Source organism: Anolis sagrei, chromosome 11 (assembly GCF_037176765.1).
Source record: "Anolis sagrei isolate rAnoSag1 chromosome 11, rAnoSag1.mat, whole genome shotgun sequence".
NCBI classification, from domain to species: domain Eukaryota; kingdom Metazoa; phylum Chordata; class Lepidosauria; order Squamata; family Dactyloidae; genus Anolis; species Anolis sagrei.
Window position 1 is genome coordinate 21517639 of NC_090031.1, and position 13725 is coordinate 21531363.

At 45.3% G+C, this 13725-nt stretch overlaps 1 protein-coding gene across 1 annotated transcript in view; it reads left to right on the top strand.

Annotated features, from left to right (window-relative positions):
* KSR1 (kinase suppressor of ras 1) overlaps positions 1-13725 on the top strand; it is a 214573-nt gene that overhangs the window by 152978 nt on the left and 47870 nt on the right. The window contains exons 4-5 of the mRNA XM_067472008.1: positions 3664-4129; positions 6869-6873. Of these exons, the coding sequence (XP_067328109.1) occupies positions 3664-4129; positions 6869-6873 (471 nt within the window). The remainder of the gene's footprint in view (positions 1-3663; positions 4130-6868; positions 6874-13725) is intronic.

Sequence of the window (13725 nt, forward strand, 5' to 3'; positions counted from 1 at the left end):
AAGTCATTGACGTGCTGGTTGATACCCAAACAGGGGATGAGCTGGAGATGTCTCTGCCTTGGTCCTTTCACTATTGGCTGCCACTTCCTGGCGGATGTCAGGTGGTGCGATACCGGCTAGACAGTGTAATTTCTCCAGTGGTGTTGGGTGCAGACACCCCGTGATAATGCGGCATGTCTCATTAAGAGCCACATCCACTGTTTTCGCGTGGTGAGATGTGTTCCACACTGGGCATGCATACTCGGCAGCAGAGTAGCACAGCGCAAGGGCAGATGTCTTCACTGTGTCTGGTTGTGATCCCCAGGTTGTGCCAGTCAGCTTTCGTATGATATATGTAGGGCTGATTGGGGTAAATTGTAGGGGTGATAATGAAATATATGTACTCAGATTGACCAGTTTATCAGTTTTATCATGTCTTATCATATTTATTTATTGTATTGCTATAAGTGTCTTATTTTAACTTACTACGTGGAGTGTGATCGGGTCTTGTCAGGCCTTGTTCTGTTTCTTATTGTGATATGGCCTAAGGGCTAATCAATAAAATTACTACTATGCACACTGAACATATCTTATTTGTAGTGCAAAAAAACAGTTAAAAACAATACAATAATTAAAATGAAGAATAATTTTAATAAATATAAGCTTATTAGTATTTCAATAGGAAGTGTGGGCCTGCTTTTGGCTATTTATTTATCGTGTCATCGGTAACCATACCATTGTATTACATTTCTAAGAGAACAAAACAAACAAACAGATTAAAACCCACAGATTTTGCAAACTTGGTAGTTGATTAAATGTCCTTTGATCAGTATCTGGCCACTTGGAGTGCCTCTGGTGTTGCCGCAAGAAGGTCCTCCATTGTGCATGTGGCAGGGCTCAAGGTGCATTGCAGGTGCATTGCAGCAGGTGGTCAGTGGTTTGCTCCTCTCCCCACTCGCATGCCGAGGATTCCACCTTGTAGCCCCATTTCTTAAGATTGGCTCTGCATCTCGTGGTGCCAGAGCGCAGTCTGTTCAGCGCCTTCCAAGTCTCCCAGTCCTCTGTGTGCCCAGGGGGGAGTCTCTATTTTGGTATCAACCATTGGTTGAGGTTCTGGGTTTGAGCCTGCCACTTTTGGACTCTCGCTTGCTGAGGTGTTCCAGCGAGTGTCTCTGTAAATCTTATAAAACTATTTCTGGATTTAAGTCATTGACGTGCTGGCTGATACCCAAACAGGGGATGAGCTGGAGATGTCTCTGCCTTGGTCCTTTCACTATTGGCTGCCACTTCCCGGCGGATGTCAGGTGGTGCAATACCGGCTAAGCAGTTTAATTTCTCCAGTGGTGTACGGCGCAGACACCCTGTTGTGAGGAAGCGTTAGTCCCACCGCTTGTCAACAAATTTATGTGAGGAAACATTAATCTTCTTTAATGCCACCAATATTATGTGAGGAACCTTCTTTTAGATATCAATTAAGCTGCCACCAATATGTTTAGAGACGCTGGTTTATGTCTCTGTTTATCTTTAGTTGTGTTGTGAGGTGACTTTGGTAGTGTGGAATACACCAAGCATAAAAGCAATGGAGGAGGCAGGTTTGAAATACAAAGAGAACAAGTTTTATTGTTAACAGAACGTAATTGTTGCAGTTTGAGAATTTGAACTTGGCACAAGGCTTGATGTTACAAAATGGCTGGTTTGAGATACATTCAGGCTTCTGATGTTACAATTCTACAAACTCCTTCTTTAGTGAAGTGCTTATACTACTTCAGAGTTCCCTATTGTGAATATCCACACTGTTTGCCCTATACTCGGAACAAACCACTGATCACCAGTCTTTCCTTACTGGCGATCCTTTAAACCCCCTCTGTTAGATTCTTTAACCTAAGCAATCTAACAAGGTAACACCTTCAGCTCTCTTGCTGAAGAAATATTCACAAATTCTAAGAACTACTGAATTCTCACAACTTCACAACACTCTGAACCTCTTCCCCGGGTCTCATCCACCGGACTAAACTACTTTTCCCAGAGTCCTTTCTTGACTCTGCTATTTCCCAGAGCCCTTAACTGGCTCTCCTCTTCCCCGGGTCTCATCCACCGGACTGAATATTAACTGACGCTTTCAAACCTTTTATTCCTTAAACTCCGCCCACCTCCTCTGAGGCTGTGTTACCATGGCAACCTATCCCTCACAGTTAGGCCATAGCAACTAATGTAAAACCTAAATACAGTTTAAATACAGTATAATAAACACTCTATAATAAACATTATAAATACAGTTTAAACACATTATAAATAACACTTTATAATAAACACATCTCTACACCTGTGATAATGCGGCATGTCTCATTAAGAGCCACATCCACTGTTTTAGCGTGGTGAGATGTGTTCCACACTGGGCATGCATACTCGGCAGCAGAGTAGCACAGCACAAGGGCAGATGTCTTCACTGTATCTGGTTGTGATCCCCAGGTTGTGCCAGTCAGCTTTCGTATGATATATGTAGGGCTGATTGGGGTAAATTGTAGGTGTGATAATGAAATATGATGTATGTATTCAGATTGACCAGTTTATCAGTTTTATCATGTCTTATCATATTTATTTAGTGTATTGCTATAAGTGTCTTATTTTAACTTACTACGTGGAGTGTGATCGTGTCTTGTCAGGCCTTGTTGTTCTGTTTCTTATTGTGATATGGCCTAAGGGCTAATCAATAAAATTACTACTATGCACACTGGACATATCTTATTTGTAGTGCAAAAAACAGTTAAAAACAATACAATAATTAAAATGAAGAATAATTTTAATAAATATAATCTTATTAGTATTTCAATAGGAAGTGTGGGCCTGCTTTTGGTTGATGAGATAGCATTGTTGTTGTTGTTGTTGTTGTTGTTGTTGTGTGTTTTCAAGTCATTTCAGACCTAGGTTGACCCTGAGCGAGGGCCGTGTAAATGACCTTGGAGGGCCGTATTTGGCCCCCGGACCTTAGTTTGAGGACCCCTCGTTTAATCCATTGCGCCTTGTAACCTTACTTTCCGGATAACTCTAGTATTAAAATACAGTTGAATTTAATATGAGTTATAAGCACATCAATGAAGAACCATTTCTCAGCAGCTACTCAGATGCATGATTGATTGAATAGACTCAGGGCGCTTCCACATAGCCATGTAACAAAAATATCTGCGATGAACTGGGTTATCTGAGTCCACACTGCCATATATTCCAGTTCAAAGCAGATATTGTGGGGTTTTATTCAGCTGTGTGGAATCATAGAATCCTAGAGTTGGAAGAGACCTCATGGGCCATCCAGTCCAACCCCATTCTGCCAAGAAGCAGGAATATTGCATTCAAATCACCCCTGGCTATTTGTTTGAATTCTTCTTTGGTGATTTCTCCCTTTTTCCATGAGGTCTCTTCCAACTCTGATTCTATTATTCTATGAGACCTCATGGGCCATCCAGTCCAGCTCCATTCTGTCAAGAAGCAGGAAAACTGCATTCAAATCACCCCCGACAGATGACCATTCAGCCTCTGTTTAAAAGCTTCCAAAGAAGGAGCCTCCACCACACTCTGGGGCAGAGAGTTCCACTGTTGAACGGCTCTCACAGTCAGGAAGTTCTCTCACAGTCAGGAAGGGGCCTTGGTTGCTAATGCTGAGTGATGTGTTCTTCCCTCCCCTTGCAGGCGGAGAGTATAAAGAAGATGTGGTGTGGAATTCCTCCGAGGTGCGCCGAGAAGCCAGCCTGATGCCTCCTTCTGAACTCTCCCCTTGCCCCACGGTCGTCACCTGGACGCATGGCAGCCTGGCGCCGTTGAAGGGCAATGGCTCGCAGCCCCGCTCCATCTCTGTGTCGACCATCTCCTCTTCAGACAACTGCTCCTCCGGCCAAGGGACCCCTGCCTGTGCGGACAACCTCTTGGAGTCGTTTGCCTTCCCCACCCATTGCGGGAGGCGCAACCTTAGGACTCCTCACAGCATCACCATCACGCCCCCCACCACGCCCCAGCTCAAGAGGGGGAAGCCCCCACGGACCCCTCCTCCGCCGAGCCGGAAGGTGTTCCAGCTGCTGCCCAACTTCCCAACCCTCACCAGGAGCAAATCCCACGAATCCCAGCTTGGCAACAGGATTGATGAAGTCCCTGCTATGAAGTAAGTCTTCTCCTCTGCCCACCTCCAGCCCCCTCCCCACGTGCTTGCTTGCTTAAAGACAGTATTGCAGTGGTTCTCAACCTTCCTAATGCCGTGACCCCTTAATGCACTTCCTCATGTTGTGGTGACCCCCAACCATAAGATTATTTTCGTTGCTACTTCATAACTGTCATTTTACTAATGTTATGGCTCTTAATATAAATATCTGATAATCTGGGTGTATTTTTATTCAGTTGACCCCTGCCACGCATTGCTGTGGCCCACATGGGGGTTTTGTGTGGGAGGTTTGGCCCAATTCTATCATTGGTGGGGTTCAGAATTCTCTGTGATTGTAGGTGAACTATAAATCCCAGCAACTACAACTCCCAAATGTCAAGATTCTATTTCCCCCAAACTCCACCAGTGTTCACATTTGTGTAGAGTTTGGTCCAGATCCATCATTGTTTGAGTCCACAGTGATCTCTGAATGTAGGTGAACTACAACTCCAAGAGCAAAGGACACTGCCCACCAAACCCTTCTAGTGTTTTCTGTTGGTCATGGGAGAACTGTGTGCCAAGTTTGGTTCAATTCCATTATTGGTGGGGTTCAGAATAGTCTTTGATTGTAGGTGAACTATAAATCCCAGCAACTACAACTCCCAAATGTCAAGATTCTATTTTCCCCAAACTCCACCAGTGTTCACATTTGGGCATATTGAGTACTCGTGTAGAGTTTGGTCCAGATCCATTATTGTTTGAGTCCACAGTGATCTCTGGATGTAGGTGAACTACAACTCCAAGAACAAAGGACACTGCCCACCAAACCCTTCTAGTGTTTTCTGTTGGTCATGGGAGAACTATGTGCCAAGTTTGGTTCAATTCCATCGTTGGTGGGGTTCAGAATAGTCTTTGATTGTAGGTGAACTATAAATCCCAGCAACTACAACTCCCAAATGACAAAATCATTTTTTGAGTGAAGGACATGCATTGGGTTGTTAGGTGTCTTGTGTCCAAATTTGGTGTCAATTCGTCCAGTGGTTTTTGAGTTCTGTTAATCCCACAAACGAACATTACGTTTTTATTCATATAGATTTAAAACATTTATATTCCACCCTTCTCACCCCAAAGGGGACTCAGCATATATACGGCAAACATTCAATGCTGGAACACAAATTCTTATATACATTAACAATTTGGCACAAATCCCCAATATGCCCAAATTTGAATACTGGTGAGGTTGAGGGGATGGGGTGGGGGTCGATTTCGTCATTTGGGAGTTGTAGTTGCTGGGATTTATAGTTCATCTACAATCAAAGAGAATTCTGAACTCCACCAATGATAGAATTGAACCAAACTTGACACACCAAACTCCCATGACCAGAAAATACTTGAAGGGTTTGGTCGGCATTGACCTTGAGTTTGGGAGTTGTAGTTCACCTACATCCAGAGAGCACTGTGGACTCAAACAATGATAGATCTGGACCAAACTTGGCAAAAATACTCAATAGGTCCAAATGTGAACACTGGTGTAATTTGGGGGAAACAGATCTTAACATTTGGGAGTTGTAATTGCTGGGATTTATAGTTCATCTACAATCAAAGAGAATTCTGAACTCTACCAATGATAGAATTGAACCAAACTTGACACACCGAACTCCCATGACCAGAAAATACTTGAAGGGTTGGGTGGGCATTGATCTTGAGTTTGGGAGTTGTAGTTCACCTACATCCAGAGAGCACTGTGGACTCAAACAATGATAGATCTGGACCAAACTTGGCAAAAATACTCAATAGGTCCAAATGTGAACACTGGTGTAATTTGGGGGAAACAGATCTTAACATTTGGGAGTTGTAATTGCTGGGATTTATAGTTCATCTACAATCAAAGAGAATTCTGAACTCTACCAATGATAGAATTGAACCAAACTTGACACACCGAACTCCCATGACCAGAAAATACTGGAAGGGTTGGGTGGGCATTGATCTTGAGTTTGGGAGTTGTAGTTCACCTACATCCAGAAAGCACTGTGGACTCAAACAATGATGGATCTGGACCAAACTTGGCATGAATATTCTATATGCCCAAATATGAACACAGATGGAGTTTAAGGGAAATAGACCTTGACATTTGGGAGTCGTCGTTGCTGGGATTTATAGTTCACCTACAATCAAAGAACATTCTGAACTCCACCAATGATGGAATTCAACCAAACATGGCATACAGGACTTCCATGACCAACAGAACACACTGGAAGGGTTTGGTGGGCATTGACCTTGAGTTTGGGAGTTGTAGTTCACCTACATCCAGAGAGCACTGTAGACTCAAACAGTGATGGAGCTGGACCAAACTTGGCATGAATACTCAATATGCCCAAGTGTAAACACTGGTGGAGTTTGGGGAAAACAGATCTTGACATTTGGGAGTTGTAGTTGCTGGGATTTATAGTTCACCAACAATCAAAGAACATTCTGAGTCCCACCAATGATAGAATTAGGCCAAACTTCCCACACAGAACCACCCATAACTAACAGAAAATACTGTGTTTTCTGATGGTCTTTGGTGACCCCTCTGGTACCCCCTTCGCTACTCTCCCAGGGGTCTTGACCCTCAGGTTGAGAAACACTGCAGTATTAAAACAGATGGACCTGTACTCTGACTTAAAGTTTCCTCTGGAAGGCAATTGTATATATTAAATGTCTACATATATATGACTGACCCATTGTTTTCTCCCCCTCTTTTTCTCTCTTTGTGTCTTCTAGATTTGGTAAGAGATATTTTATCTTGGCATCTGCTTCAGAGGGTGGGAGAACGTACGTTGCACCTTGTACATTTGAAGTGTATTCTTTCCCACGAATCCCTGCTCATCTTCACCGGAAGTTTGCTCCAAAACAGTAGGATCCACTCATTCCAAATGGGAGCTCTTTAAAGTTTGGGGATGGAGAGTCAGAAATTGTGGGTTTTTTGTATTTGAAAGCTCTTTGTCATACTTGTTTTGAATCATATAGCAGCTGAGTTAGGGACAAACAAGAGAGGAGTTTAAACCTGAGTTTATCCTACTTGTGATAAAGTGAATGCGCCCTGGTGGTGCAGCAGGTTAAACCGCTGAGCTGCGGAACTTGCTGACCAAAAGGATGGTGGTTCGAATCCAGGGAGCGGGCTGAGCTACCGCTGTTAGCACCAGCTTCTGTCAAAACATGCATATGTGAGTAGATCAATATTTACAGCTTCTGTGGGAAGTTAACAGTATTATTTATACTCAGCAGCAGGGTAGCATAGCGCAAGGGCAGATGTCTTTACTGTGCTTGGTTGTGATCCCCAGGTTGTGCCAGTCAGCTTTCGTATGATATTGTTTCTAGCACCCACTTTTTGCTTGATATTCAGGCAGTGCTTCTTGTAGGTCAGAGCACGGTCCAGAGTGACTCTCAGGTATTTGGGTGTGCTGCAATGCTCCAGTGGGATTCCTTCCCAGGTGATCCTCAGAGCTCGGGATGCTTGTCTGTTCTTGAGATAAAAAGCACATGTCTGTGTTTTAGATGGATTAGGGATCAGCTGGTTTTTCCTGTAATAGGCAGTTAGAGCACCTAGAGCTTCGGAGAACTTCTGTTCAACCATCTCTGAGGTGCTGGGTTTGGGCCTGCCACTTTTGGACTCTTGCTTGCTGAGGTGTTCCAGTGAGTATCCTTGTAGATCTAAGAAAACTATTTCTTGATTTGAGTCGTTGATGTGCTGGCTGATACCCAAACAAGGGATGAGCTGGAGATGTCTCTGCCTTGGTCCTTTCACTTGGTCCTTGGCTGCTACTTCCTGGCGGATATCAGGTGGTGCAAAACCAGCTAAGCAGTGTAATTTCTCCAGTGGTGTAGGGCGCAGACCCTGTGATAATGCAGCATGTCTCATTAAGAGCACATCCACTGTTTTAGTGTGGTGAGATGTGTTCCACACTGGGCATTCGTACTCAGCAGCAGAGTAGCATAGCACAAGGGCAGATGTCTTCACTGTTCCTGGTTGTGATCCCCAGGTTGTGCCAGTCAGCTTTCGTATGATATTATTTCTAGCACCCACTTTATGTTTGATGTTCAGGCAGTACTTCTTGTAGGTCAGAGCACGGTCCAGAGTGACTCTCAGGTATTTGGGTGCGCTGCAATGCTCCAGTGGGATTCCTTCCCAGGTGATTTTCAGAGCTCGGGATGCTTGTCTGTTCTTGAGATGAAAAGCACATGTCTGTGTTTTAGATGGATTAGGGATCAGCTGGTTTTCCCTGTAATAGCCAGTAAGAGCACCTAGAGCTTTGGAGAGCTTCTGTTCAACCATCTCAAAGGTCCCTGCTTGAGCGGTGATGGCACGATCGTCAGCATAGATGAAACTCTCTCCCTTCTGGCAGTGGCTGGTCATTTGTGTAGATGTTGAACATGGATGGAGCAAGCACGCTCCACTGAGGCAGGCCGTTCTTCTGTTTCCGGCATCTGCTTCTCTGGCCCTGGAACTCAACAAAAAAGCTCCTGTTTTGTAGCAGGTTTCCTATGAGGCGGGTGTGGTGGTCGTCCTTTGTGATATTATACATTTTTCTCAGGTTGAGGCGGTGGTTTACAGTATCATAAGCCGCTGACAGGTTTAATGGTGCTCCATGCAGTCATGCTGGCCACATGACCTTGGAGATGTCTAAGGACAGTGCTGGCTCTTTGGCTTAGAAATAGAGATGAACACCACCCCCAGAGCCAGACACGACTAGACTCAATGTCAGTGGGAAACCTTTACCTACCTTTACCCTGAATGTGTTTGACATAGCAAGAAGAATGCCTTCCTTCCAAGCAATCCTCTCTCCAAAATAACTTGATTTTTAAGTCTGGCTAAAGAGAAGATTGTTGAGACCATTAAGCAGGAAAACAACACCTCTTTAAACTCCAAATACCAATATTCAATATCGCAGAGCCATGGCCGTTCATGCAGAATAATAGCACTATAATAATAATAATAATAATAATAATAATAATATATTTTTTGTTGTGTCAGGAGCGACTTGAGAAACTGCAAGTCACTTCTGGTGTGAGAGAATTGGTCGTCTGCAAGGATGTTGCCCAGGGGGCGCCCAGATGATTTGATGTTTTTATCATCCTTTGTGGGAGGCTTCTCTCATGTCCCCGCATGAGGAGCTGGAGCTGATAAAGGGAGCTCATCCGCCTCTCCCTGGATTTGAACCTGCAACCTGTCGGTCTTCAGTCCTGCTGACACAGGGCTTTAACCCACTGTGCCACCGGGGGCTCCAATAATATAATAAAACTTTATTTATACCCCGCTCCATCTCCCCCAAGGGGACTCGGTGCGGCTTACATGAGGCCATGCCCATCAATACAATATAACACAAAAACATGTGCCTTTCTCCTTAAGAACAGACAAGCATCCCGAGCTCTGAGGATCACCTGCGAAGGAATCCCACTGGAGCATTGCAGCGCACCCAAATACCTGGGAGTCACTCTGGACCGTGCTCTTACCTACAAGAAGCACTGCCTGAACATCAAGCAAAAAGTGGGTGCTAGAAACAATATCATACGAAAGCTGACTGGCACAACCTGGGGATCACAACCAGACACAGTGAAGACATCTGCCCTTGCGCTGTGCTACTCTGCTGCTGAGTATGCATGCCCAGTGTGGAACACATCTCACCACACTAAAACAGTGGATGTGGCTCTTAATGAGACATGCCGCATTATCATGTGGTGCCTGCGCCCTATACCACTGGAGAAATTACACTGCTTAGCCGGTATTGCACCACCTGACATCCGCCGGGAAGTAGCAGCCAATAGTGAAAGGACCAAGGCAGAGATATCTCCAGCTCATCCCCTGTTTGGGTATCAGCCAGCACGCCAACGACTTAAATCTCGAAATAGTTTTCTAAGATCTACAGAGACACTCGCTGGAACACCTCAGCAAGCGAGAGTCCAAAAATGGCAGGCTCAAACCCAGAACCTCAACCAATGGCTGATACCAAATGAGAGACTCCCCCCTGGGCACACAGAGGACTGGGCGACTTGGAAGGCGCTGAACAGACTGCACTCTGGCACCACGAGATGCAGAGCCAACCTTCAGAAATGGGACTACAAAGTAGAATCCTCGACATGCGAGTGTGGAGAAGAGCAAACCACTGACCACCTGCTGCAATGCAACCTGAGCCCTGCCACATGCACAATGGAGGACCTCCTTGCGGCAACACCAGAGGCACTCCAAGTGGTCAGCTACTGGTCAAAGGACATTTAATCAACTACCAAGCTTGCAAATTTTGTGGTTTGTTTGTTTGTTTGTTAAAAAATGCAATGCAACTGTCTGGTCTGCCCCTGACACGATAAATAAATTCATGAAATCATCCAAAGTTCCAAATCGTAAGACTTACACAATCAAATCATAACCAAAGATCTGCTATAATAATTATTCACATCTCTGGTGACTAATACCTATCTGTAACTGGTGACTAATATGACTCCAGTTGTGACCCCAAGTATCAAAGGGTGCAGAGAAAAAATAGTTTCAAGTTCAAGCCAACTTACTCATTACATACCGCAGACTTTTAAAAATACTCATTTTGAAACATGATTAACGAAGTGGGACATCAGAAGAGAGACCCCACCCAGTTCTGGGACAATTCCTCTATTTCTCAGATTCTAATCACAGAATCATAGCGTTGGAAGAGACCTCGTGGGCCATCCAGTCCAACCCCATTCTGCCAAGAAGCAGGAAAATCGCATTCAAAGCACCCCCGACAGATGGTCACCCAGCCTCTGCTTCAAAGCCTCCTAAGAAGGAGCTTCCACTACATTCTGAAGCAGAGAGTCCCACTGCTGAACTGCTCTCACAGTCAGGAAGTTCTTCCTAATGTCCAGCTGGAATATCATTTCCAGAAATTTGAAGCCATTGCTCCATTGCGTCCTAGTCTCCAGGGCAGCAGAAAACAAGCTTGCTCCCTCCTCCCTATGACATATTCCCCCCACATACATGGCTATCATTTATTTATTTATTATTTATTAGATGCACTTATTGACCGCCATTCTCAGCCCTTACGGGCGACTCATGGCGGTGTACAGTACACATAAAAAGACAGTTACAGAGGCCAGTATCAACAACATATGACTATACAACAAATACAAACTACATAAAAATCCGCTTCGTCTCTTAGTAGAATCATAGCCAGTCTCATTTTCCTTATACCATTCCAGTTCTCATTACCGTAATGTTGTTGCTTAGCACTTAATTAAATGCCCTCTCGAACAGCCAGGTCTTAAGGCTTTTTCGAAAGGACATGAGGGAGGGCGCCTGTCTGATGTGTGCCGGGAGAGTGTTCCACAGCTGGGGGGCCACCACCGAGAAGGCCCTCTCCCTCGTCCCCGCCAAACGTGCCTGTGAGGCAGGCGGGATCGAGAGAAGGGCCTCCCCAGACGATCTCAAGGTCCTCGTGGGCTCGTAGGCCAAGATGCGGTCAGAAAGGTATTTTGGGCCGGAACCGTTTAGGGCTTTGTAGGCCAAGACCAGCACCTTGAATTGGGTCCGGTAGCAAATCGGCAGCCAGTGAAGCTGGGACAACAAGGGCGTTGTGTGCTCCCTGCATCCCGCTCCAGTTAGTAACATGGCTGCCGCACGCTGGACCAGCTGAAGCTTCCGGGCCGTCTTCAAGGGCAGCCCCACGTAGAGAGCGTTGCAGTAATCCAGGCGGGATGTGACAAGAGCGTGTACCACCGTGGCCAAGTCAGACTTCCCGAGATACGGGCGCAGCTGGCGCACGAGCCTAAGCTGTGCAAATGCTCCCCTGGTCACCGCTGAAACCTGGGGATCCAGGCTCAACGATGAGTCCAGGGTCACACCCAAGCTGCGAACCTGCGCCTTCAAGGGGAGTGCGACCCCGTCCAGCACAGGCTGTAACCCTATATCCCGTTCGGCCTTGCGACTGACCAGGAGTACCTCTGTCTTGTCTGGATTTAGTTTCAGTTTGTTCGCCCTCATCCAGACCGTTACAGCGGCCAGGCACCGGTTCAGGACCTCGACAGCCTCCTTAGTAGCAGGTGGGAAGCCTTCTCTTCTGTAGGGTAAACATGCCCAGCTCTTTAAGCCACTCCTCATAGGGCTTGTTCTCCAGACCCTTGATCATTTGAGTCACCCTCCTCTGGACACATTCCAGCTTAGAATCAACATCTCCCTTCAACTGTGGTGCCCAGAACTGGACACAGTGTGATTCCAGGTGTGGTCTGACCAAGGCAGAATAGAGCATGGGTAGCATGACTTCCCTGGATACCAGGTGTGGAATCACATGATGACTATGAGATTAAATACAACAAAAACTTTGAAAACAGGGAAAGAATGTGAGTGGTGGAGAGGATCAAAGCACAGCTTCCAATTCAGGAATGGTGAGGCCTATATTCAGATATTATGGCAAAATGTGAACCACAACTAGGGAGAAAGAACAATTGCTGGGTTAAGGTATTGGACCCATTCACACTATATAATTTATACTGTCTCCCAGAGTTTTTTTAAAAAATTATCATTGAATCTGGCCCTGCCCAGTGAAATCTTCTGTGTTTTTAATACTTGATTTTATATTGTTGTGTTGTATATTATATTGTTTTTGCATTTTTTGTATTTTTGTTTGGTTTTATTATGTTTTTGTGTTTATTTATTTGTCGTGTCAGGGCAACCAGTCAAATATATTACATTTCTAACAGAATAAAGCAAACAAACAGACAAAATACAAAATTTGTGAAGTTTGGTAGTTGATTAAATGTCTTTATGACCTGTGTCTGGCCACTTGGAGTGCTTCTGGTGTTGCTGCGAGAAGATGTTTTCTGATGGTCTTTGGCGACCCCTCTGACACCCCTTCACAACCCCCCTCAGGGGTCCCCCCCCCCCCAGGTTGAGAAACACTGATTTAGACTCTTATATGCAAATTGGTGGCGCAGTGGGTTAAAGCACTGAGCTGCTGAGCTTGTTGATCGAAAGGTCGTAGGTTCAATTCCGGGGAGCGGCGTGAGCTTCCGCTGTCAGCCCTAGCTTCTGCCAACCTAGCAGTTCAAAAACATGCAAATGTGCGTAGATCAATAGGTACTGCTCCGGCGGGAAGGTAACGGCGCTCCATGCAGTCATGCCGGCCACATGACCTTGGAAGTGTCTACCGACAACGCTGGCTCTTCGGCTTAGAAATGGAGATGAGCACCACACCCCAGAGTCAGACAGGACTGGACTTAATGTCAGGGGACTACCTTTACCTTTACCTTTATGCCAATTGAGAAATTCGTATGTCAGGAACAGAGAGGTTAGAAACCATGCGAGGGGCTTAAAGATCAGATGCAATATGTTGCGTGAGTCTTTTTGAAAATCCAAAACGGGGAGATGTCAGACTTGGAAGAGCCTGTTTTGTTTTGCAATTCAGATTCAGGGGCAAAGCAGTAGTTGGAGAAGGTAGAATGAGAAAAAGGTGCCACCAAAGATCTCTTTTCCATAGAAGGCCGAACGTATACATAAATAGGTTCTTGTGGATTTTTTCGGGCTATAGAGCCATGTTCTAGAGGCATTTCTCCTGACGTTTCGCCTGCATCTATGGCAAGCATCCTCAGAGGTTGTGAGGTCTGTTGGAAGTAGG